The 23,808-nt window shown below is 36.3% G+C and overlaps 1 protein-coding gene across 6 annotated transcripts in view; it reads left to right on the top strand.

Annotated features, from left to right (window-relative positions):
* Nucleotides 1-23,808, top strand: part of SHROOM2 (shroom family member 2) — a 240,094-nt gene that overhangs the window by 116,250 nt on the left and 100,036 nt on the right. For 2 of the 6 annotated variants that reach the window (XM_072614405.1, XM_072614404.1), the window contains exon 3: nt 23,566-23,670. The exons of 2 other annotated variants lie outside the window; for them this stretch is intronic. In XM_072614405.1, coding sequence (XP_072470506.1) covers nt 23,566-23,670 — 105 coding nt within the window. Of the gene's footprint in view, nt 1-1,449; nt 5,980-23,565; nt 23,671-23,808 lie in introns of those variants that run through there. 2 more of the 6 variants (XM_072614407.1, XM_072614408.1) reach the window with 2 other exon arrangements.

The following is a 23,808-nucleotide window of genomic DNA, read 5'->3' as shown; positions in this document are numbered from 1 at the left end:
ACTGAAGGAATTTGTAGACTTAAAAGGAAATTTGTCATAGGAGCATAGAGCTTGGACTAGCAAGGAGTTCAGAGACCATTGAGTCCTTCTTTTACAGATGAAGAAACCAAGGTTAAATGATTTGACTAAGTTCACCCTGGTAGTAAGTGTCAAAGACATGACTTGAACCAAGAGTCTCTGATTCCAGAGCCTGTGTTGCTTCCACTTTATCATAAATTATACATTTGTTTTGAAACCTGTGTTGAAAACCATGGAGTATTTGAAAACAGATTTTATCCATAAACAAATTAAACGTGGTCAGCCAGTCATTTCTACCTGAACATGAAATTTGTTTAGTTGATGTTGGCTTGAACCCTGAGATTTCTTGGTTTTTTGCTGCCTGGGAACTTGCCCAGAATAACATCATGGCTAAGATCTTGAAGATGGAAACTAGCACTATTTTGGTCTCCTAAGCCTTTATTGTGTTTATAAGTGTGGAGGGGGAGTTTCTGATTCCTTAATGATAATGGTAAGAAGGGCCTCTCTGTGTGGCTGCTGAATGGTGGTCTGTTAGCTATACAGTCTCATCCTGATGTCTAAAGGATGAGTGATTAAACTCCCTCAGATATGCCAGTAGAAGCGCTCAAAGATTCAGGTGGAAAGAAACCTCTTTGAGATATTCTATAAGATTATTCTCTAACTACATTTCAATTTATTGCCCATCACCTGCAAATAGTATTTTATTAAATGCTGCCCATTCTGTTTGACTTAAACCTTCCCTTTACTATATAAAATGATGCTCACTGATCATTTTATGTATGTCTTGTTGCCCAATTAGAAAGTATGATTCTTATAAACACAACTATGAATTTTACTTGTTAATAAAAGATAAATCATATTTCTATGGTACTTTTTGTAGTTACAGAACATGTTAAATATAATTTCCTATTTCAGTAAATCTTGTAAGATAGACAGTACAATTATTTATTTTGTTTTTACAGGTAAAGAAATGGGCCTAGATAGTTTTAATGGCTTACCCACGGTCAAATAATACCTTTAAAGCTTCCTTGCTTGGGTACTTCTGACTTCTTTGGAAGGATGTCACACAACCACCCAGTCACACAATCACCTCAGTAATGTCCCCTGCAAATTCATTTGATCTAATCTCCACTGGGCTCTTTGCTGCTACTTGGCAATGCCTTTTTTCCCCTCCTGATTGGTTCTGCTTTACACTTCTCTCAAGACCTTTTCTGAACCTTCTGTCTCCTATGAAAGAATTTAAAAAAAAATTAATTACATAAACTCATGTAATTAAATAAATTGATTAATTAAATCTTTAAATTAATTGATTAAATTAATTATTCAATCAAATTAATTAAATTATTAAATTAATTAAATAAATGAAATTTTAAAAATAAAGCTTATTACATTAAAGCACCTGTTAAGTTCTGGAAATACAAATAGAAAAGTAAAACAATTCCTGTTTTTAAGGAGCTTAACTTTTTATGGGAAAGAATACATGTAGGTTCAGCTGCAAGTCATGTGAAAAATCCTGTGGTCCTTAGGGTTCAGTGGCAAAGCAGATGGTGATACATCTTCTTTAATGTCATTTCTACTGATAAAAATAATATCAGATCCTGCTGTTGAATGATTTGACAATGCCAGAGATTTTGATGATGAGAAATTTCTGGGTCTTCAGTAGGTATGGCTACAACACCTTTGGGAGCAGTTGCCAGGCTGCCTCTCCAAAGGAGATGCTTCTCTAGATGGCAGCAGAACTGGAAGCAAGACAGGTTTTCTGGGGATGAGGGTGGGCCTTCTTTTCCACATAGTTGGTCGTGTTCCATTTTTTTCTTTGATGATAACAAGCTGGGCTTGAGCTAGCTGGACTCAGGGTTATAGTCAGGGTGGGTACTGCTATTCAAAAGTCTCTTGGTTTCTCAGACCCCATTGACATCTGAGGAGAGGCAGTAGTTGAGGTAGTAGTGGAAGTTTGACTTGATTGGCATCTGCTCCTTCGTGTCCCTACCATAAGGTGCATTTATTGCTTCAACTAGGCTGGCTTTCCTCAGCATTGGCAGGTTGTTGGCAGTTACTGGGAAAAGCTGATTTCTTATACACAGATATTGTTTCCTTAAATATTGGGGGAAGCAAGATCCGTGGTTTAGGGACCCTGCTATTCCTAGGACTTTGGGCTTATCTCTCTGTCCTGACGGTTTACCTCCTACCCCATGTCCCACCCCCCACCCTCAATTTCTCAGAAGATAGCTTTGTCTCCTACTCTCCTGAGAAAATGGAAGTCACTTGTCATAAGCTTCCTCATTTCCTTTACTTGACATCTTAAAATTTCTCTATGTTTTCTTCCATTCTCTATTTTATTTCAATTTCTGATGGAACTGAACTTCTCATTTTTATAAGAACAACCCTTTTACTTGTGACTTTATGACTGTCACCTCCAGGAGGTTGCTCTATCAATATTTCATTTTCTTCTGTTTTGTGTGTGTGTGTCTACTTCTGTCTGCCTCTGTCTTTCTCTCTGTTTCTTCTTTAGTATTCAATTCTAGGGGCCTAAATGGAGACTTAAACCTCAAATAAAGAGTGGATTAAAGTACAAATTGCAGAAAGAGTTAAAAGGGATTAGACAAGATGAATTCCAATTCCTTTTTTTGGCTCTTAAATTTGTTGAATCAAATTGACAGGGAAAAATGATGGTAGACCCTCAGATTGGGGAAGTGAAACTTTAAATTGTAGGCGTGAGATTTTCTCTCATCTCTGTTGTGAACAGGTGGTCAGGAGTAGAATTGCATTTGGCAAGTTTAAGTTTTTAAAAGTAATTGGATCTTGTTTCATGGAACTGATAAGTAAGTATCTTGTCATCATTTAGAAATTGATGCTAGGAAAATGATACTTCAGGAGACAGATTTCTATCTCTGCCTTCTACAAATGACAAGACACAATTCCTTTCTACATTGAAATGTTACTCATAACAAAAGCCTCCTCATGCTAATCTTTAGTGTCCGTGTGTCTGCTTCATGATATTCTGTGTACTCTAGTCATAAGGACTGAGCAAACAGGTTTGAGAGAGAGCAGTGGCTGAGTTGTTCAGATGAAGGGAAGACTCAGGTTGGGGAAAAGAGCTTCTTTCCTGCCAAATATGTATTGTTTGGTGCAGAGGATTTTGGCACCTGTTTATGAGCATTTTGGTATAACATAGGTTGAAGTAGCAAAGCAGACTTGATAATTTTCAAGATTCTGCTCACAGACTGCATCTGGAATGACCCACTCACCTTTTAACCCTCATCCCTTTCTCATTCCATTTCTGTCCTGCTCTAATAATAATGGTCTGCATGTTAATTTTTATTTTTAAAACTAATTTTCCCTCAAGTACATGTAAAGACAATTTAACCTTTTTTTAAGTTCCAAGTTTTCTCTCTCCCTCCCTTGCCTCCCTCTTCCCTGAGATAGTAAGCAATTTGATATAAGTTCCATATACACATTATTTTAAAAAATAGTAAAGTACCCTCTTGTAATGATGACCCACACTGAATAAATGCTTGCTGACTGATGTCCTCATTGAGATGTGATTTGATTATTTCCACTGGAGAGCGATTTAATGGAATTGACATTTTAGGGGAAGATATTGCTTTGACTTTATGGAGACTGAGAAAGAAGGTTATGTCAGAACGGCTCCCTTTGAATGCATTTCTCACAGAGAATATATATTTGGAGGATTGAAACTGGATCAAATCTTTGTCAAGTGATAAATATGCTAGGTATACTGGGCATCTGCACCAGCCCTTGCTCTTTGATGAATCATAAAAAGAGAAGTGTTTCCTAGATCCATAGCAAGAGTGTAAATGGGTGTGTATTGGGTGTTGTGGGGGGACGTATATTGAGGGGTTAAATAGAGGCAGTTGTTTATTTGGGAACCTAGAACTTAAATGTTCAAGTGTTTTTCTTTAATTTTCTACTCTAGTACTTAAAAATTGTGACCTGCTTTCCTTTTCCCCCATAGTAACTAGTGTGCCTACACTTACATAATAATGTTCCTGAAAGCCAACTATATATCAATGCCTATTTAGATGCACTATAGTTTTCTATTTTAAGTAAAGCTGAATCCTTTCATAAAATAGATAATTACCCCTCTTTCTTGTAGATCAGTTTGTATCTGTTCTGTTTAAAAGGGAGATACATAAGTAGTAGAAATTTCAGTTATCCTACTGATTGCAGTCTGTCTTGAATATACTGAATAAACTTTTTTTCCGCCTGAGGGATTTCATAAATAAGATTATTGATGCCGCTGGCAACTATTATTTATTACTTTTTCAGTTCAATGTAGCAATGGGACCTCTTTTTTGAATCTAATTAAATCCACTAAATTTACACTCTGGCAGAGATTAACACAGAAGGGGGAGGATCCTTTATAAAGAACATCATGGGGGATTAGCTGTATTATGTGGTAAAACTTGCTAGTGTAAATTTTTGGAAAGACTGCTTATTTTTATTTTATGAACATTGTTCATTATTTCCTGGGAAATGTGTTTTTGGTATGTTTTAGTTTTTTGCATGCTAGTTATTTTAAAATGTATGTTTCATTATTCCACAAAACTATTATTTCTTCGCACCCCTCATGTACTAGGTACTTGGAACAGTCCATTGACAAGGTAGTTTCAAAGGCAACCACATTGATTAGCACAGATGTTCCTGGAAGCCATGGCAGATCTGTAATCAAATGCACTGATGTTGGAAAAAGTGAGAGAATGACTAATTCGGCATGAGGTTTTATTTCCCTCTCCCCCTTCCTAGAAAGCTGTTAGTGTGGCAGAAATGATATATTTGTTCAGATAGAGGGTACGTGTGTGTGTGTGTGTGTGTGTGTGTGTGTGTGTGTGTGTGTGTGTATGATGAAAGCTTTGGATCTGGGGATAGTCTTCTGTTAGAGCATTCAGAAGAAAGGAAAAGTGTGAATTTGTAACTTTTCTGATGTTATGAAAGATTATAGTATATTGCTTGCAGAATTATTTTCAGTGACACCTTTTAGATACAAAAGTTTAAGAGGGAGAAACTTCATTCATGACATGATTTTCTTTTATTAGACTTCCCCTTTTTTTCCAAGTGAAATCAAACGTTTTGCTTCTATTCAGATTTTTATGTAGCTTGCATGTAACTGGATAAATGTTGCTTTTTTCTGTATCACATTTAATATTCTGAAAAAAGGTGAGATTTTTGAAATGCTAACTTTAAATGCAGTGTTCTTAATAAAGCCTGCCTTGCTAAGATTTTTTTTTCCCTTTCCCGTATCTTAATGTGCCTCATGTTTCATCTTGCAAACAGGTTGCTAAATGTAACTTTCTTTCTGATTACAACCAAAGTTATTTTTATGAAAATTGCCTTTTGAAAAAAAAGTTTTTCAAAATGATCAGAACATTCACTGTGAATTTTTTTTTTGTAAAGATTCCCCTGTTTTTATTATTGATTTGAAGAGTTTTCCATAGGAAAATTTAGTGTACTTTAGTGCATGTTGCATAATGGGAATTATATCGGAGAGCTTAAAAGGTTTCATGAGGACTTGAAAGTATTGCCACAAAACAGAAATCTTGTATCAAGCTAAAATGCTAATTAAGAAAGCTAAACCCACAAGCACAAATTTTAGAGATACAGATAATGACAGTTACTTTTTAGGTTTACAATTCAATTAGAAGGGTAAAAATTGTACTTCCACTTTTTGAAGTTTCATGTGAAACTTCTGAGAACAGACTTTTTGAAAACTTATGCCCAGAGTTACAACACATTGATTAGCTGCTTTCGCAGTATTTGCCAAAAGGGAATCAACCACCAGAGTAAGCACACATTAAGGGAGTCTGTTATCTCGAGTCTCTTATCTGGTGGCCCCAGACACTGTGTGCACACTTTGTTCAGCCAGTGGAAGATGCGAGATGCTAACAGCCTAAGATTCACTGGGACAACCAAAATGGACTTTGGGCCTTCCAGAAGCAAGAGGTAATAATGTTTGTTTCCCTTGGCAGTGGACTAGGACCGATTTTTTTTTTTAAACAAGATTGAGTTTGGGGTGTCTAAATAGCAGCTAGAACAATGCATCTGCTTTTTCATAGGCTTATTACGTAGCTTTTCAGACAGCCTGGGAAGGGGGTTAAGCTCTTCAAAAGCTTATACCCTTTATTTACAGAATGTTAGGAACACAACTCCCTTCCCCCATTCAGACTGAGAGAAGAGACTGTAGACAGTCCTTACTACCTCTTTGCTGTTTTATTGGCCGGAGCTCTGAGCAGCTTAGTTTTACCATCTGCTAGCCTACCTCTTTTAAGCTGAGGGATGTTGGAGCTTTATTCCCTTTGGAGCACATGGCTGTAGGACATTTTGCTTCTTTATTGTTACAATCCAAGGAACTCAAACAATAGTTTGGTTCCTGGTATTGGAACACTCATAATGGGTAAGGTACTGCACAGAGCTTATAAAAAAGGAGATTCTCCTGCTCTCCCAGAATTTAATGCAAAATACTCTTTTCAGGTTGTCACTGTGAGAGCAAAATAGGTTACTTGATTATGCAGGAAACGATTTCTCTGGAAGAAGGAAAACGTAGTGTCTATAATTTTATTTTTTATATTTCCCATGCTAAGAATTTGGGGTAGATTTCATAAGATGGAGGTTGTTAGAACTTTGTAAAATAAGAGATGATAGAATATTCCATCACCAAAGAAGGTACCTTGGCAGGCATGGTGATAAATACCTGTAGATACTGCTATTGGGGAAACTCAGTAGTGGATTACATGATTTGGGGATTTCTGAGCTACAGCAGGGATAAAGCCAATCAGAGGTCCACACTAAATTTGGCACCGATTTGGTGAGTATAAAGGGGCAGAAGGGTACCAGACTACTTAAACAGCCAGGTCAGAAAAACAGAGCAGATTAAAGCTTTTAGGCTGATCAGTATTGAAATTGGGACCTTCAGTGGCTGTCGCATTTTTTGGTTGTTGTTACATTTTAAGTTCCGTACTGTCTCCCTCCCTACATCCCTACCCAGCACTAAAGAAGGCCACCATTTGACACAGATTTATCGAGATATGTAAAACCATAGTATACATACTTGTAATTCATCAATTCTTTCTCTGGAGGTGGATAGCATCTTCCTTCTTAGGTTCTTTGTAGTTGATTTGAATACTTAAAATACTCAGAACAGCTTGATTGTGATTATTCTTCAAGCAGTATTGTTGTTGCTGTATACAATATTCTCTAGGTTTTGCTAATTTCATTTTTCATTTTTTCATGCAAGTTTTTTCATGTTTTTCTATAATCAACCAACTCATCATTTCTTACAGCACAATAGTATTCCTAAAAAGTACCTTGATGGCAATGTTGAAAATGCCTTCTTCTCTATTCTGATATTGAATAATATCAAGTGACCTAACTGATAATAGAAGGTAAGAAGATACCTTCTTAGGTCAAAGGATCAAAAAATTTTGACTTCAGAGGGACCCTTAAGATCATCCATATAATTTCACAGATTAGGAAACTGAGTCCCAGAATGATTAAATCTCATGGAAAGTATCAGTGTTCAGTTTTTAAAAGTTCAGCTCTTCTGACTTCAAAAAACTAATTATTGAAATATTGGATAGCAATGGTATAATGTTAATCCATTGAGTTTTTTTTTTTAATCAAGGTATCCAGAGAGAAGATAAGGTGCAGACTAGGAATGTTCTTTACTATCATGTTGTTTTGCATGTATCTTGTTTGAAATAGTGTGGGAGGAAAAGTTCCTGCAGTTTGTGCAAAACTATTACCAAAATGGAATTTTTGGGGGAGGGTATTATGGGTTTAGTGGGGTTTTTTTGTGGTTTTTTTTACAGGAGGTAGTCTGGAAGACTTTCAGATTCTACCTCTGACTAGTTAGATCGTTGTGTCTCAGTGCAAGCCATTCAACCTAAATGTGCCTTAAACCACTTCTTGGGACTTGTTTAAATTGGTGGTAGTCTACATTTGGTCATGATGAAAAGAATTCCCAAACTCACAAAATCCCAGATCCTCTTTGAATGCATATACATACTTCTAATGAGTGACTCTCCTGATTTTTTCATTTATAAAGTCCTAATTCATTTAGTTTAAATCTACAAAAACAAGATCTGCATTTATGAATGGCTCTTTGCTGTTTTTAAATCATCCTTGCAAATTAGGGGATAGCTTTCATCCTTGCCAGTGATATATAGATAGTTAAAAAAAAAGTAAAATAGTAGTGGAGATGTTTGCTCCTTGCAGCATGAATTTCTACTCACTGTGTACGAGTGTGTTAGTAAAAAAAAAAAGGCCTGTAAAAACTGGATAACACATACATGTATAAATGATTGTCTTTTTGTCATTTATGAGCTCCTGTCAAAAGCAAACCAAAACCACTTTGTTAAAAGATTTGCATAGATTTATTCATTAGCTTTTCCTGTAAACTGCAGTAAATTATAACAAAATGTGTATACCTTTTAAGATGACATGAAATTGAAAAAGATTCTTTGAAACCTAGTAAATAAAACATTACCTGCTCATCCTCCAGCTGTTCTATAAGCATTTTCCCTAATTGGCATAGCTATAGACTTTTGTCATGATTAAAATAATCTAGAACCCCAAAGACCAAAATTTTATTGCAGGGCATCCCTTGGGCCACTCAGGTTGGACTTTTTTTTCTTTCAAATTTCCCAACTTTTTGTAAGTTTCTTAAAACTATCTTCATGACTTTGAAGTCATTGTTTCTGTTCTTTCACAATAGTTCAAAAGTCCCTACTCCTCACTCACCTCTCTGATCCCCAAATTTAAAATGACTTGTAGTCTCTGCTTTTTTAGTCAGAAAATCTTTCTTTCTGTTGTGATATCTTCTGGTCCTGAGGATTCTTATGTTAACTACTAGTGTGTGTTTTTAGGGGAATAATAGAACTAAACCATTCTGTTATTAAAGAATGATTAAGTTTGGAAATCTGGCATGAATAATTAAATGAGATTATTGGTTCTTCAAAATTTGCCATTTTTAATCTTCAAGTTACTATTGTGTGATTGTTATTAATGCAACACCATTTAAATCAAAGAAGTATTCAAGTGTTGTTTGTAATATTAGTATGGTAAAGATAATTTCATTTCAGAGAATTTCTTGGTTTTAATATTTATGTGTAAACCATAGATTGTCTTGTAATTCGGTTAGAGTTGGCTGTAAGACTACTGTGGTTGTATTAACAGTTGCTCATTTGAGCACCACCAAGGTTTTGAGCTGAAAATCTATACTATTGCAAATGGGAAACTTAATAGCTGAATACCTAGAAATAAGTTTTGTTAGTGGCACCATTGAGTACCGAATTGAATAAAATGACTGGTTGGAAATCAGATAAGGTATGATGCTAAATGCAGATACCCCTGCTCCTCTGAACATTGCAAATGCTATCTTTTTTGCTCTTTTTTCCTTCAGGAATTAAGTAGGGTTTTTTTGGCATATGAAAATACTAAAAAATTAGTAGAAAAATCAACGTCTATAGCAAACTCAAGGTTTGGATTTATTCTTTGAACCTAGACACTAAATAAATGTTCACTGAGTGAATGATTATTGAATGAGATACTGTATTAATCTTAATCACTTCTGCTTAAGAGCCTTACTGCAAACATCAGGGAGTGTAAGAAAATAGTTTCTCATGCATGCCTTTTTTTTTTTTCCCAAGAGAAAGATAACTCAAAATCAGACTTCTCCTAGAGAAAAACACTCTCTGATGCTTTAATCTTCATCAGTATTCTTCCTGGCACTGGCATTTGTTTAAAATACAGCTTTGATGTACTGTATCAGTTTCAGCTATTTCAGTCATTTGGGAATTTTCTCTCTTTCCTTGATTTCCCACATGTATAAAGACAGGAACTAGCTTACTGGTGTCCCATTAGGAATGTTGATTTGATCGCATGTGATGTCACCATCCACAACCTTGCATTGTCTACCCTGAGGACTTGAAAGAAGGTTGAAATTTTTTTTCAATGAATACTACCACATGATACTAATTTATTGTGCAGTCTTTATTAAAGCCAAAAGAAGTCTCATTGGTTTTTCCAGAGTTGACAGTACATCAGATGATCTATTTATTACAATGTCTTTCAGCCCATTGTACAGTATTGATCATACATTTGGAGCTGGAAGGGACCGTACTATAATTCTATTCCTTTCTTAAAACTGGTCTTTAGACTAAGCATACCAAGAATTATACCCAAAGGTCTATGAACAAATTGATGTTCCAAAATTTATTTTTTTTAATGGAAAATTGAAAATTGTCATTAGGCACCAGTGAGGGGTAGAAAGTGCTAGATTTGGAGTCAGAAGATCCGGGTTCAGATTCCAGCTCTTAGTTATTTCCTCTGTATATTGACTGTAGTGGTTGTGAGAAAGTCATTTGAAACTCTAGTCCTTGTTTCATCATTTTTAAAATTAGGTGATTGGATTAAAGGACTTCTAAACTAGTATTGGAGGCTTGACTTGAAGGTTGAGAAGGAATCAGGTGGAAGAATTTTCATTCCCCCACCTTACCCTGAAGGCATTCTGGGATTTAAAATATGAAAAAAGTTAGTTATTTTTGGTGTTCTTGGTAGCTAATATCCACAGGGCAAAGGGGATTTTGGAGTGGGGAAGCAGCATATCCTGGTGGTTAGCTTTTATGGAACTTAGGACACAGTTCCTGAGTGTAAAATTGTAGGAAAGGGGTTTCCTTTTCCCAATCCTTCCCTCCTCACAAATATAATTCGATTGTTCAAATGTTGACTATAGAGTACCTTACTTTTTTCTCTTTTTTATTTTGTTTCTGTAGTTTTAGTCATCACCATTTCTACTAGAGAATGAAAATAAGACTTCATTCCTTTTAGATGTTGATTCAATTAATTTTAACAAACAGTCATCTAATATCTGCAATGCATTGTGCCGGGTTCTAGGGATACAAAGATATTCTGTATCTACCCTTTAGGAACTTGTGGGTTTTTGAAGTGAGATAAGACATGTATGTTATGATGAGATCCTTTACAATTCAGTGGAACAGAGTTTTCATGGAAGAGGTGGTACCTAAGTTGTTATTAGGAAGGGATTATTAGTACAGACTTCTTAAAGAGAGAGGCCTGCTCACTGAACGGGCATCACCTCCCTCTAAATGAGTACTTGAATAGGCTTTAGCTGAAAAAGGCCAAGGCATTGCATCCAGGGCCTTCTTCAGTCATCCTGATGAAATATCTGATCACTGGACCCAAATGACTCAGGAGGAGAAAGTGAGGTTGGTGACCTTGCATAACCCTCCCTCACTCAAAACAAAGTCAAGTGCAAGTCATGTCATCATTTCTCTGATGGCATGGTCTTCTTTGAAAATGAAGGATGAACACAATAAGTACAGAGAGGCAGAGATTAGGATAGTGGAGTGACATCTATTCAAGGTAGAGATATACAGTAGGTATAAGACTGGGGCTTGGGGAGAGATGCTGGAGTTACAGATTTGTAAGTTTTCTGCCTAGAAGCCATGAGAATGGATAGTATCTCCAAGAGAGTACTTGCAGGAGGAGACGAGGGCGAAAAGCAGAGTCTTGATGGGAATTCTTGTGTTGAAAGAGCAGGGGTAAGATAATAAGGAAGCATTTATTGAGTACCTACTATGCGCCAGGCATTAGGATAGATAGGGGATAATTAAAAGAAGGCACTAGAATTAAGAGGGGTTGGAGGAAAGGCTCCCTGTAAAAATGGGATTTTTTTTTTTTAAAGGAAGCCAGGGAAATCAGAGGATGGAGTTAAGGAGGAAGAGCATTCCAGGCAATGGGAATAACCAGAGAGGAGTGTCTTAGTTGAGGAACAGACAGGACACCAGTGTCATTGGATTGAAAAATATAGAGTGGATAATAAGATGTAAGAAAAGACTGGAGAAAGTAGAAAGGACACTAGGTTATGAAGGGCTTTGAATATTGAACTGTGCCAATATGAATGCCATCCGGGAGGCTAGAGAGAGCCATTGGAGTTGTTTGGATAGGCAGGGGTTGAGGGTAGGGTGACATGGTCAGATCTGCCCTTTAGGAAAATCACTTTGAAAGATCTGAAACAGGTAGACCCACCTGTCTATTGAAATAGTTCAGACATGAGGTGATGAGATAAGAAGTTAGTGAAGAATATAGTAAGAACAGTTAGAAAAGTAAGGAAACTGAGAATTCTGTGCTATGGAAGTAAAGCCAGTAGAGGTGAAATATCAAGAAGAAGGAGGTTGTCAATAGCATTTAATATTTCAGGGAGGTCAAGAAGGATGAAAAAAAATCACTAGATTTGGCAGTGAGGTGATCTAGGAAAGAACCAGGAGAGTTGGCATGGAAGATTATTTGGAGTGTGGATGGTGAGGAAAAAGAGAGGTGGGGAGTTCAGACAGAGGACAGGAGATAAGTTTAGAGAGTTATGTTGGGTGAAGAGAAGATTTTTTCTTTTTAATATCAGGGAGATGAAATGAAATAGATTTATAAGCAAAGGAGAAGGAATTAGTGGAGGTGGCTATTGAAAATGAATTAAGGAGTGATAAATTTAGCATGTTTCTTGTGCAGAAGGAAGGAAAGAAAAAAGGATGACTAAATTAGATGAAGAAAAAATTAAGAGATGAAGACATGATTTAGAACTCATGTCTGATGGCCTTGGTCATTTTAAAAACTGAGACAAGGTTGTCTTGAGAGTGAGGGATTTATAGTTGGGGACTTCATAAGCAAAGAAAAGGTTTGGGGTAACAACTAGGAGGTATTTGAGAGAGTTAATAAAAAATAAATGCCGTGAATCTGCTGAGGGCCCAGGTGAGATTAGATAGTTGGGTTAAAATCATCGGGTATCTCCAAGATAGAAACATAGACTCAGAGCTAGAAGGTATGTTAGACACCATTTGATCCAACTGTCTCATTTTACAGATAAAGAAATTGAATCCCCCAAATCTCAAGCAATTTGCCCAAGATGACACAACTAGCTAGTTGTACAACCAGGTCTAAAATCAGATTACCTGGCTTTCAGTAATGTTTTCTTTGCATGACACCACACTGTCTCATTGATATAATTCAAACAAACAAAAAACCCAATTTACAGGAATATCATTTGTGAAATAAATCCATCTGAGTCAAGCTACTATTCAAAGCAGGAAAGAACCATATTCAGGTCTGAGACAGGAAGGGAAACCATCTTTCGACTTAGTTATGCTTGATTAGAAAGAGTAATAATTTACACTGTGATTTTGACAAGGTTTGATTAAGCATTTTTACAAATTAATGTGTTTACATTCAACATATCATTGAAACACATTGCTTACTGACATTCATTCAAGTAATGTTTATTAAGTCCCTATAAGATGAAAGTCCCTATAAGATGAACACTGTCCTGCGTTCTTAGAGAAGTATAAAGATTAAATAAAACAAGGTACCTGCCTTTGGGGAGTGATATGATCTAATGATACAGGGAAAATGTGCAGCTAGAGTGCAGTTATCTGAAGCTGATACTAGAAATTTAAACCAAACAAAATTAACGAACTGCTCATTAGAAGTATAATGGAAAAAGTTTAAAAACTAAAATTCCTAAATTTAAGTCCCCAATTGTGCCATTTAGAACTTGTTTTTTTTTTTAAACAGCTATGTTTTCTTATTAATAAAGTAAGGATAATAAGGTTACGTTACCTTCATCACTGAGTTGTCAAGAGTACTAAAATATAATCTGAATAAAATGCTTTGTAACTGTGAAGTTACAATGGTGTTGTGATTCCAGTGGTCCATAGAGTGCCTTAAGGAGCAGCTAGGTGGTGCAGTGGATAGAGCACCAGTGCAGGCATCAGGAGGACCTGAGTTCAAATCTCACCTCAGACACTTGCCACTCACTAGCTGTGTGACCTTGGGCAAGTCACTTAACCCCAATTGCCTCATCCTGGGTCATCTCCAGTCATCCTGATGATGATCTGGTCACTGGATTCAGATGGCTCTGGAGGAGAAGTGAGGCTGGTGACCTGTACAGCCCTCCCTCACTCAAAATAAAGTCAAATGCAAGTCATGTCATTATTTCTCTGATGGCATGGTCTTCTTTGGCAATGAGGGATGAACACAGAGCACCTTAGAAGATCCTGCCAATTGGTATCTTCTTTGTTAAAGTAGAAATTGATTTTCCAGTTTGTGTGTTAATCATCTCGTTTGCTGCCCGTAGTCTAATAATTTTAATTTCACTAACATTCACTATAGAAAAAGACAGGAGAACAGAAGAAAAAAAAGTCATGTTCAAATATGATAGTATTCTTATTTTTAGGAGGTTTTCTTTTAATGACAGAATATGCTGAACTCATATTCCTATACATAAACAAAATTCACATGAAGTTTTATAAAGTCTCACGATAGCAGAATTATCATATATACAAATAAATTTTGAGTCTAAAACCAAATTTGCTTCCCTGTCATTAAAGAAACAATATGTAGTCAGTTTGTTCCTTTTTTCCCTAGGAAAATGGTTTGCATTTTGTTCGAAACCTTTTAGAGTGTTCTGCAAGCAGAGTAATAAAAATTACCGTGAATTTTACTTCTATACTTTTAGATTCTTTTGACTGAGTCTTAGTTCCTACCATTTTATGAATAGACCACAGAAATCCATATGCCTTTGCCTTGAGCAATAGTATTTGGAAAGATTTGATTGTCAGGTAAGGAAAGTCAAAGGATCTCTTTTAAGGCTTGATCCCTTCTGGCAGGACCAGAACCTTTTAAAATTTTTTCCCATTGGATGTATTTTTCACAGCTCATCATCATTTTCCAAGACCTGATGCAGCTGGGTTCAAATGCTTCTCTGCTAGGTGACCTTATTAAAACAAAGGAGAATTAAAATAAATGGCTAAGACTCCTGCTGGGTGAAATATAATTGGAAAATTGAAGATCGACATTTTAAGATATTTTTAAAAAAGGCAACTAACCCCAAATGCTATTTGAATTAAAAAATTTTTTTTCTTTATTAGATATTAGGCCTATTTCTTTTCTGTTATCTTCAGCCTGTTTTTTTAACTTACCTGTAGAACCTCATAAGCATTTTAGAAGGCAGACAACTTCGTTGGGTTGTCTTTTTCATGATTATAGTAATGAGTCATCTGCTTTTTAATACCAATAACAGTAGGTTAAAATGAAAGTTAAACATAGCTATCTTGCTGAATTTATGTATTTAGATTTGCCATATGGGCAAGAGATACTCTTAACTACAAATAATTTCCCTGTATAGGTCGTTAGAGATTCAATGGGTTAATTGCCTATTTTAAAGTTCTTGGATTGCACTTGCCAAAATTTGTCATATGGTGGCCAGCCTTTTTGCTATTTAACCATTTTTGACCTCTTAATACAGGCATGTAATCAGTAGAACTCAGGAACTGAATATTTAACGATCCATTCCCCTCATTAAACTGAAGTTCAGAGAACTGAACTGATTTGCCTGAATTCACACAGCTGGGAAGCAGAGCCCTAAATAAAACTGGCCAGACCAGGATAAAGTATTGCATTAAAACTTGACCTTTTCTCTTTGTGCACTAATTTTTTTGTGGGAAAGACAGATTTTCATTTTTCATAGTCATTATTTTATTCATTACTCTATCCTCACATCACTTTCTGAATATATGGGGTTCATAGTTTTTGCAGTATAAAGTTAGCTACAAGTTTTGGGACAACAGATAGAATTCTAGGCCTAGAATCAGAGAGACTTACCTTGTTAGTTCAAATCTGGCCTCAGACACTTAATAGCCATGTGTCCATGGTCCAGTCACTTAATCCTGTTTGCCTTAGTTCTTCATCTGTAAAATGAGCTGAAGAAAGAAATGGCAAACTACTCCAGTGTCTTTGCCAAGAAAACCCCAAGTGGGGTCACAAAGTGTTAGACGTGACTGAAAAACAACCAAACAACAGCAAAAATAAATTATTTTGAGTTGTACTTAAGTTTGCCTCAGTAACTTACCCTGTTATCATTCCTATCTTTGGAATGAATTATTTTAACAACTAGTAGAAATAAACAACGTTGAATAGGTAGAGTGTAATTTCTGGGAGAAAGGTGGCAGATGAGGGGTATTTCAGTATGTCAGATGTGGATAGGATACCAGTGGAAAGACTTTGTATATCCATTGAACAATTGACATCTTAGGGCAGAAATTGGAAGGTAAAGGAGGGAGGACATTTGGTAAGAGAATCTAAAAGACCTACTTTACCAACTTGGAAGTTCTTCTGTGGCCTTGTCTAATTTGGGACATGGATTGTTGATGTCTGTATTACAATAAATAAAATACCCGTAAAATCATAAAGCTCTGAGTTAGAAGCAGCCTTAAAGTTTCAGCCTCTGTCAGAAACATAAATCTATGTAGTGTCCCATCAAATAATAATCCAAGTTGTGGTTGAAGAATTTTAGCAGAGTGGGAATTAATGCATCAAAAGCCCAATAGTATGTTTTAAAGCTATAGTTTCTAGGAAGATTTTTTTCCTTGTATTGAGTCCATATACTTGCCTCTCTATAACCTGAACCCATTGTCTAGTTCAGTGCATTTGGACCAAGAAGAGTAAAAAACTTTTATTTTTATATTAGTCATTTCTGGCTATATCTGTCACCTGCCTGGCGAGTTTTAGCTTATAGTAGAAAAAAATTAAGCAAACTCAACCAGTAGGTTTTAGAATCTCAAATCTTAGCTTTGGAGTTGGAAGGTACCTTAGAGCGCATCGAATTTAACTCTCTCTCACTTTACAGATAATGAAACAGAGACTGAGAGAGGCTAAATAACATGTCCAGGATCATACAACTAGTAAGTGTTTGAGGTAGGATTTGAGTCTAGGTCTTTCTGATTGTAAATCCAGCTCTGAATCTGATACATAATGCTTCCTTTAAAAAAAAAAAAAAAGAAAAAAAGAAAATCCACAGAATCTTGTGTTCTCACTGTAGTTATTGTAGCTTTGGTCTATATTTCTTTCTTTTGAGGTTTTGAGGTTAAGGAGTTATGGGGGGGAATGACAGTTTTACCATCTGGCCAAATACATGACCCCACAACCCCGTCATTTCACAGATAAGGAAATGGAAGCCCACAGAAATGGCTTGTTAATAAATCAGGTTAGTCTGACCTGCTCTTGAAGAAACTAGATGAATAATATTTGTCCAGGCCAGGATTACATAAAATCAACAGAGGCCAATCTAGTTCAGTCCTTATTTTACACATGGGAGAACTAAAACTCAGCAAGACTTGACCAAGGTCATGCAAGTATTTGGACCTCAGTTCTCTGATGATACATAATGGCAAAAAGACTGTATTATTATATAACTCTTATTTTGCTTCTTTTTTTTATCTTTTAAGGAAAAGGTTCTTCTCCCCCTCCCCCGGTATTTGTTATCTATTCATTCTGAGTTATTGCTTATGTACTTTATCCGTGTTTTGTATTTATCCCATTCCATACTCACAGAAGCATAGAACTGCTTTTGACATTGGGCACCTCAAGAGGGGTTGGGTGTATTCGTTTATACATCCAGGATATTCCTTGCAGGAAAGTACATGGCTCCCAGAGATAACACAATACTAGGCCAATGCATGAAGTAGATGTGACAAATTCCTTCTCCAGCTCCGTGTTCCAAAAACCAATGTAATATAATGCCCTTTTCCCAAAAAAGGACACACCTGCTATTAAACTAGTGAAAACAATAGAGAATAAAGAACAAAATTCACCTCTACACCTATACATGGGTAGCTAGGTGGCAGAATGGGATAGAGTGCTGAATCAGGAAGACCCGAGTTCAAATCCAGCTTCAGACACTTATTAACTGTGATTTTGGGCAGCTGGCTTAACTCTTTTAACCTCAGTTTCCTCATCTGTAAAATAAACTGGAGAATGGAGAAAATAAAATGGCATACTACTCTAGTATTTTTGCCAAGGAAACCCCAAATACGATTGTGAAGAGTTGAAACAACTGAATAACAACATAGTTTCGGCTTCTAGAGCCCAAGAAGCAATCAAAGAGAATCTTCCTTAGACTCAAATAATAGAACTGAGTGAGAAGGATTAGAAGGTAGTGGAATGCTAATAGGGGAGATTGCAAAACAGCATCTAGCTGCCTATGGTATATCTAACACTAACCCCCTCAAAGAATTATATCCTAGTATAATGAAAGTAATGGCCCTTGCAGATGTAGCTGATGAACTGCTATTGGTGTAGATTTTAGAGAAAATGGGTACTTCAAGATTGAAGAAAGATGGACATTATCCTGATTCTCAAAAAAAAAAAAAAAAGGTAAAATGGGATTCTAAAGAATATAGGGCAGGGAGATTGAGTTTTTTTCTTAGAATAAAATTGTAGAACTAAATTTAAGGTATGGTTTGAAAGCATTTAGGACAGCTAGCATTTATTGCAGTGGCTAGAGTGCCAGACCTGGAGTCAGGAAGTTTCATCATCCTGAGTTCAAATCTGGTCTCTGACCCTTACTGGCTGTGTGAACCTGGGCAAGTCACTTAACCCTTTTTGCCTCAGTTTCCTCACTTATAAAGCAAGATGAAGAAGGAAATGGAAAGCCACTTCAGTATCTTTGCCAAGAAAACCCTCAGTGGGGTGTCAAAGAGTAGGACACAAATAAACAACTGCTGAACAACAACATTGAAAGTATTTGGAAAGGGAAGTGATGACCACCATAAGATCCTTAAGTTCCTTCCAGCTCTATGTCTGTGATCCTCTGAAATCCTGATTTTGACCTATACTACTTATCTAATTTCTTCAAGAACCGGTCATGCCAGACAAACCTTATTTATGTACTTTTTTCTGATGGGGTAATTCATTTTGTCAATTGGAAGAGGACTGCAGGTATCACACACTTAGACTATGACAGCATTTGATAGATTCTCTCATGTTCTTGTGGTTAAGAGGGAGATACGAGGGCTAGCTGATAGCATAATTAACTAAAATTGGAACTGGTGAATGAAGGAGTCCTCATGCATGCATTGAAGTTAATTTGGAGAGAAGTCTTTAAGGTAGAGCCCTAGAGATCTGCCCTTGACCCTATACTATTTAATATTTTTATCAGACTTAGAAGAAGCAAGAAAGTCATGCTTTCCAGAAGATGTGAATGTAGGTAGCAATCAGAATCCCAAAAGATGCTGACAAGCTAAAAAAAAATGGTCCAAATCAAACAAGGAGAAATTAAACAAGGATACATGGAAAGTGTCATACTTAGCTTCAAAAAATCAATATCATGAATATGAGGTAGAAGAATCTTGGCAGTTAATGTGAAAAAGATCTTAACGTTTTGGCCAAGTAAGAATCCAGTTTGAATCCTCAATGTCACACAATAACTGGGGGGGAGAGAAAGTGGGGAAAGGTTGACCTAGGCTGTAGTAAAGGAAGTATGTTGTTCAGAAAAGGGGAAATGGTAGTTGGACTTTTTCTATCTTGGTCTAGTTACAAGTTTGAGTAGAAGGTTGTATTCTGTTCTGGCTATTTCAGTTTAGAAGGAATATAGACAGTCAGAGTATGTCCAGAACAGGACATCCAGTATTGTGAGAAGACTGGAGAACATGTCATAAGAGTAGCTATTGAAGCAACCGAGAATATTTAGCCTTGAGAAGAAAAGACTTTTGAGGAAGAAATAACTTCAGATTGGTGAGTAGTCATGCGTAAGAGAAATTAGGCATTGGTGGCAGCCTGGTAAAGTGGAAAGAACACTAAGATATAAATTGAAAGGACTTGGATCCAGGACCCTCCTCTGGTACTAACATGTCTAATTTAGGTAAGTCATTTGACCTCCCTGGGCCTCAGTTTCCTTGTCTGTAAAATGAAGGGTTAGGCTAGATGGTTTCTGAGGCTCCTTCTGTCTAGAGAAACTATAAGCGTATAGAATCATGGCCCCAGAAGGCAACACTAGAAGTTGTGATGGGCACATTTTGGCCTCATATTAGGAAGTTTTTTGCCTTTTGTCCAATCAGAGACTGGAATCAGTTGCTTTGGGATGCAATAGTTGCCTTTTCACTGGAGAGCTTCAGGCAGAGCCTAGATGACTTCTTGCCAGTGACTTTGAAAAAAGGATTCTGGGGCAGGCGTCATTTGAAGCAGATGGCCTCTGAACCATGGGACTTTCGATTCTCTGACTGATTGATTTTCTCTCTGTACCATGCTAAATGATCTCTTACCCAAACTTAAAATGTAAAGTCCAGGAGTCAAATGGACCGCTAAAATGTCATCATCAAGGCTTTTCACTAAGGTGCAAAGACAATAGTGTGGCTATCCTTGCACATGATGGGAAACTTTTATACTGGTACCAACTTCTGTCTCTGACTTAGATTTTGTTGTGCCTAAGGGAGCTGTATGTCATTCATATTAAGAACTTATAGAATTATGTGAGTAGCAGAGAGATCTATTTCTGACATGTTCCTGGCTTGTTCTAATGCCTATGTTCAACAGACATTTTTATGTTTTCCAGAATTTAGACTAACCCTGAAACCTACTTTCCCAGTGATAATATGTTTTCTACTTTTTATAAAGCACCATGAAGGCAAGTTGTGTTTAGAAGAGAACAAGTAGATCAGGTGTTCTCAGAAACTCCTTTAGAACATATCTGATAGAGGCCGTTTTTGTAGTTGTGTCACAGTTGTTATTTTCTCTTTGAAAGGTCAAGACTTAAAACTCTCAAAATCAGTAAATCTCACATGACTTTCCTTTGGATTTATTGTGGGGGGAGAGATACATTTTATCTGTTTTTAACCTAGAACTTTACCTAGGCTTACAAAGTTACTTACGCTTACAAAGTCTAAGGCTCCATCCCCAAGGTTGTTTGTTTGTTTGTTTGTTTTGATAAATGTTGAGGGTGATGGAGGCATATTTAAAGTGCTGGGTAGGAGGGAACCACAGAAGTAATTTAGTCCAAGACAGACATGAATTCTGTCTCGACACCCTTTACCCTTCCATCAGTGTATTACACTCTAGTGGTTAAAAAGATTTTTCACATATTGAGTTGAAATCTGTCTCCCTCTAACTTATTCAATCCTTTTATCCTGCACACTGAGATCAAGCAAAAGAGGTTTAATGGAAAAACCACTAGTTTTGGAATCAGAGGACCTGGATTCAAATCCTACCCCTGATGCTTCCTACTTGTGTCATCTGGACCTGGACTTCTTCCGTAGGTGAAAGGGTGGGAGTAGAGCCCCCTCAAGGTGCCTGTGATCCCACATAACAAACCTTTATATATTTGAAGACTGTACTCATTCCTCTTCCACATTTCAAAAATTCTTTAAAAAAAAATAGGTTTGCATTTCATCAACCTTTATTTTAGAACTTTAGTCCATTTGTCACTAAAAAAAAAAAATGGTAGCCTATCTCAGTGCTTCAGGAGAGACAGAGCTGTTTTTTAATCAAGCCAGATGGGTGACGGGTTTTGATGCAGCATAAAATGTTACTAAGGAATGGAGAAACATAAAAATGTGTGTGATTCCTATGGGGAAGAGCATATTTCAGGAAATACATCTGTTGTCAAGTTTATTAATAGGGAGCATGAGTTTTGAGGTGAATGCAGAAGTAGGTAGCAATCTTGATCTTTGTGCTTTTGGGAATTGTGGAGTTTTGTAAGGTTCCTAAATTTATGACGTTCATAGGGGGCCACGAACATAATGAATCTGAGTTAGCAGAAAGATTTTCATTAAAAACAACAACAAAAAATACACCTTTTGATGTTTATAGTGAAGTCTTTCATTTTAGACAAATGACATAACAGTCATTTCTAAAAATAGATGTGGGACAGATTTTTAGGGCACATTTTTGAGAATGTGTAAAAGAGAATTTGAGAATTAGCAAAACAAAAGAGAAAATGGCGTCTGAGTAGGGTCACGTGAAAACTTTTTGTTTATTTTAAAGGGATACCTATGCCTAGGTGAAGGGAGGGAGACAATGGAGAAGGAGAAATTGAAGATATCAGAGGTGCTAAATGTTAGAGTGAGGTTCCACAAGGGATGAGAACAAAGGACATTAGGAAGATAGAAGAGCTAACTTTAGCTCATTCAGTGAGATGAGAAGATCATCAATAGCCTAGCATCAGAGAAAGTGAAGATAGACAATTGGACTTGAAGTCAGGAAGTCCTGGGTTCAAATTCTGGCTCAGATATTTACTACCAATGAGAATACCTAGAAGTCATAATTTCTCTGTTCTTTAATTTTTGTTCATTTATTTTGGATTCAGTGCTCTTATCCAGATTCAAACATATGATCCTTTCAACTTAAGTTTCAGAAGTTCTGAGTTCTAATCTAAGCCTTTTCACTTACGAGGTGTGTGACCTTAACCCAGTCATGTAACCTGAGACTCAGTTTAATCTATTAATTACAGGGCTAATAATGCCCTCCTGCCTACCTCACAGGGTTTTTCCTATAATCAAATGAAATAAACCATATTAAAGCTATAATAAATGCAAGAGAGGGAAGTATCCTGACTACGATGTTGAAGAACATGGTTCAAATCCATCTTCTAATGCTTATTTCTGTGAATGTACAAATTAAGTGACATTAAGTCATCTCTGAATTTGTTTCCTCATTGAAAAGCAGAGATTGATCTCTGAAATTCCTTTCCTTTCCTTCTAGCCCTCTCACTATTCTTTTGGTGACCATATCAATGACACTTGACTTAGATTCTGCTAGGTTTATTACTAATCCTTTGTTGGGGAGGGGAGTGGTTAGATCATTCAGCCATAATCCATATTTATTATGTATTAAATAATTTATATAATATATATGAAATAATTATAAATATATAAAATTTTAAAAATATAGATATGAATAAATATAAGTTAAATAGTATTCCTTAAATAATTGCTATCTGCCTGTCACTATTCTAGGCTCTGATGATACCAGAGCAAAGAATGAAATAGTCTCACTTGAAATTAGCATATATTTTAATGAGGGAAATCACAAATGCATGTGTTAATAATACACACACTCATACATACATATATACATACACACATACACACATACATACAACCAGGTATTGTAGTAGATAGAGTACCAAGCCTGGAGTCAGTGCTTTAAATCTGGCCTCAGACACTTTGAGACATTGGACAAGTCACTTAGCCTCTGTTTGCTTCAGTTTCCTCATCTGTAAAATGGGGGTAGTAATACTGTCTGCCTCTAAGGGTTGTTGTAAGAATCATACTTGAGATAATAATTGTAACGTGCTTCGACTGTGCTATTATATGTTATATATATGCATATTATATCTCATGTAATATATGTTATTATTAAATATTACATATTTAAATGATTAAATACAAAGTAGTTCTGTACAGGATAGTTTGCTAAGAGTCGGAGTAGGTCAGCAATCAGGAAAAAGCTTCATGTAGAAGATGGTTTTGGGGGGCTCCTTCTTTAAGGAACATGGGGGCAACTGAACATGGTTAATGAATTGGCACTATTTACCTCCCTAATAATATGCACCATTGGTGCTCCTTTCACTCCACCTTTACCATTGATAGAGCCTCATCAACCGAAACATAAGAGGTTTTTCTTTTCTAGTCATTTTTGCCTCAAATTCCAACTCAGTTTAGTTTATTTTCCTCATGGATTGGTGCTTAGGAAGATGAAAGAGGTGGTGGACATTATAGCAGAGAAAATGCCATCTGAAAGTGACATTGATGTGGCCAGAAACTTTCTTATGAAGATTTTGAGAAACTCTATGAGGTATAGTATCTTTTATTTCTGACTGTGTTATGTTCATAATGTTGATGGATTTGTTCATTCTAATCCATCAAAAGTAATTATGAAAAAATATTTCACCTCCATGTTTTCCTTCCCATCATCCAAATGTTCTAATCCACT

Source organism: Notamacropus eugenii, chromosome 5, assembly GCF_028372415.1.
Source record: "Notamacropus eugenii isolate mMacEug1 chromosome 5, mMacEug1.pri_v2, whole genome shotgun sequence".
Taxonomy (NCBI): domain Eukaryota; kingdom Metazoa; phylum Chordata; class Mammalia; order Diprotodontia; family Macropodidae; genus Notamacropus; species Notamacropus eugenii.
The sequence above is the reverse complement of the archived record's forward strand: the minus strand, read 5'-3'. Positions and strand labels throughout refer to the sequence as shown.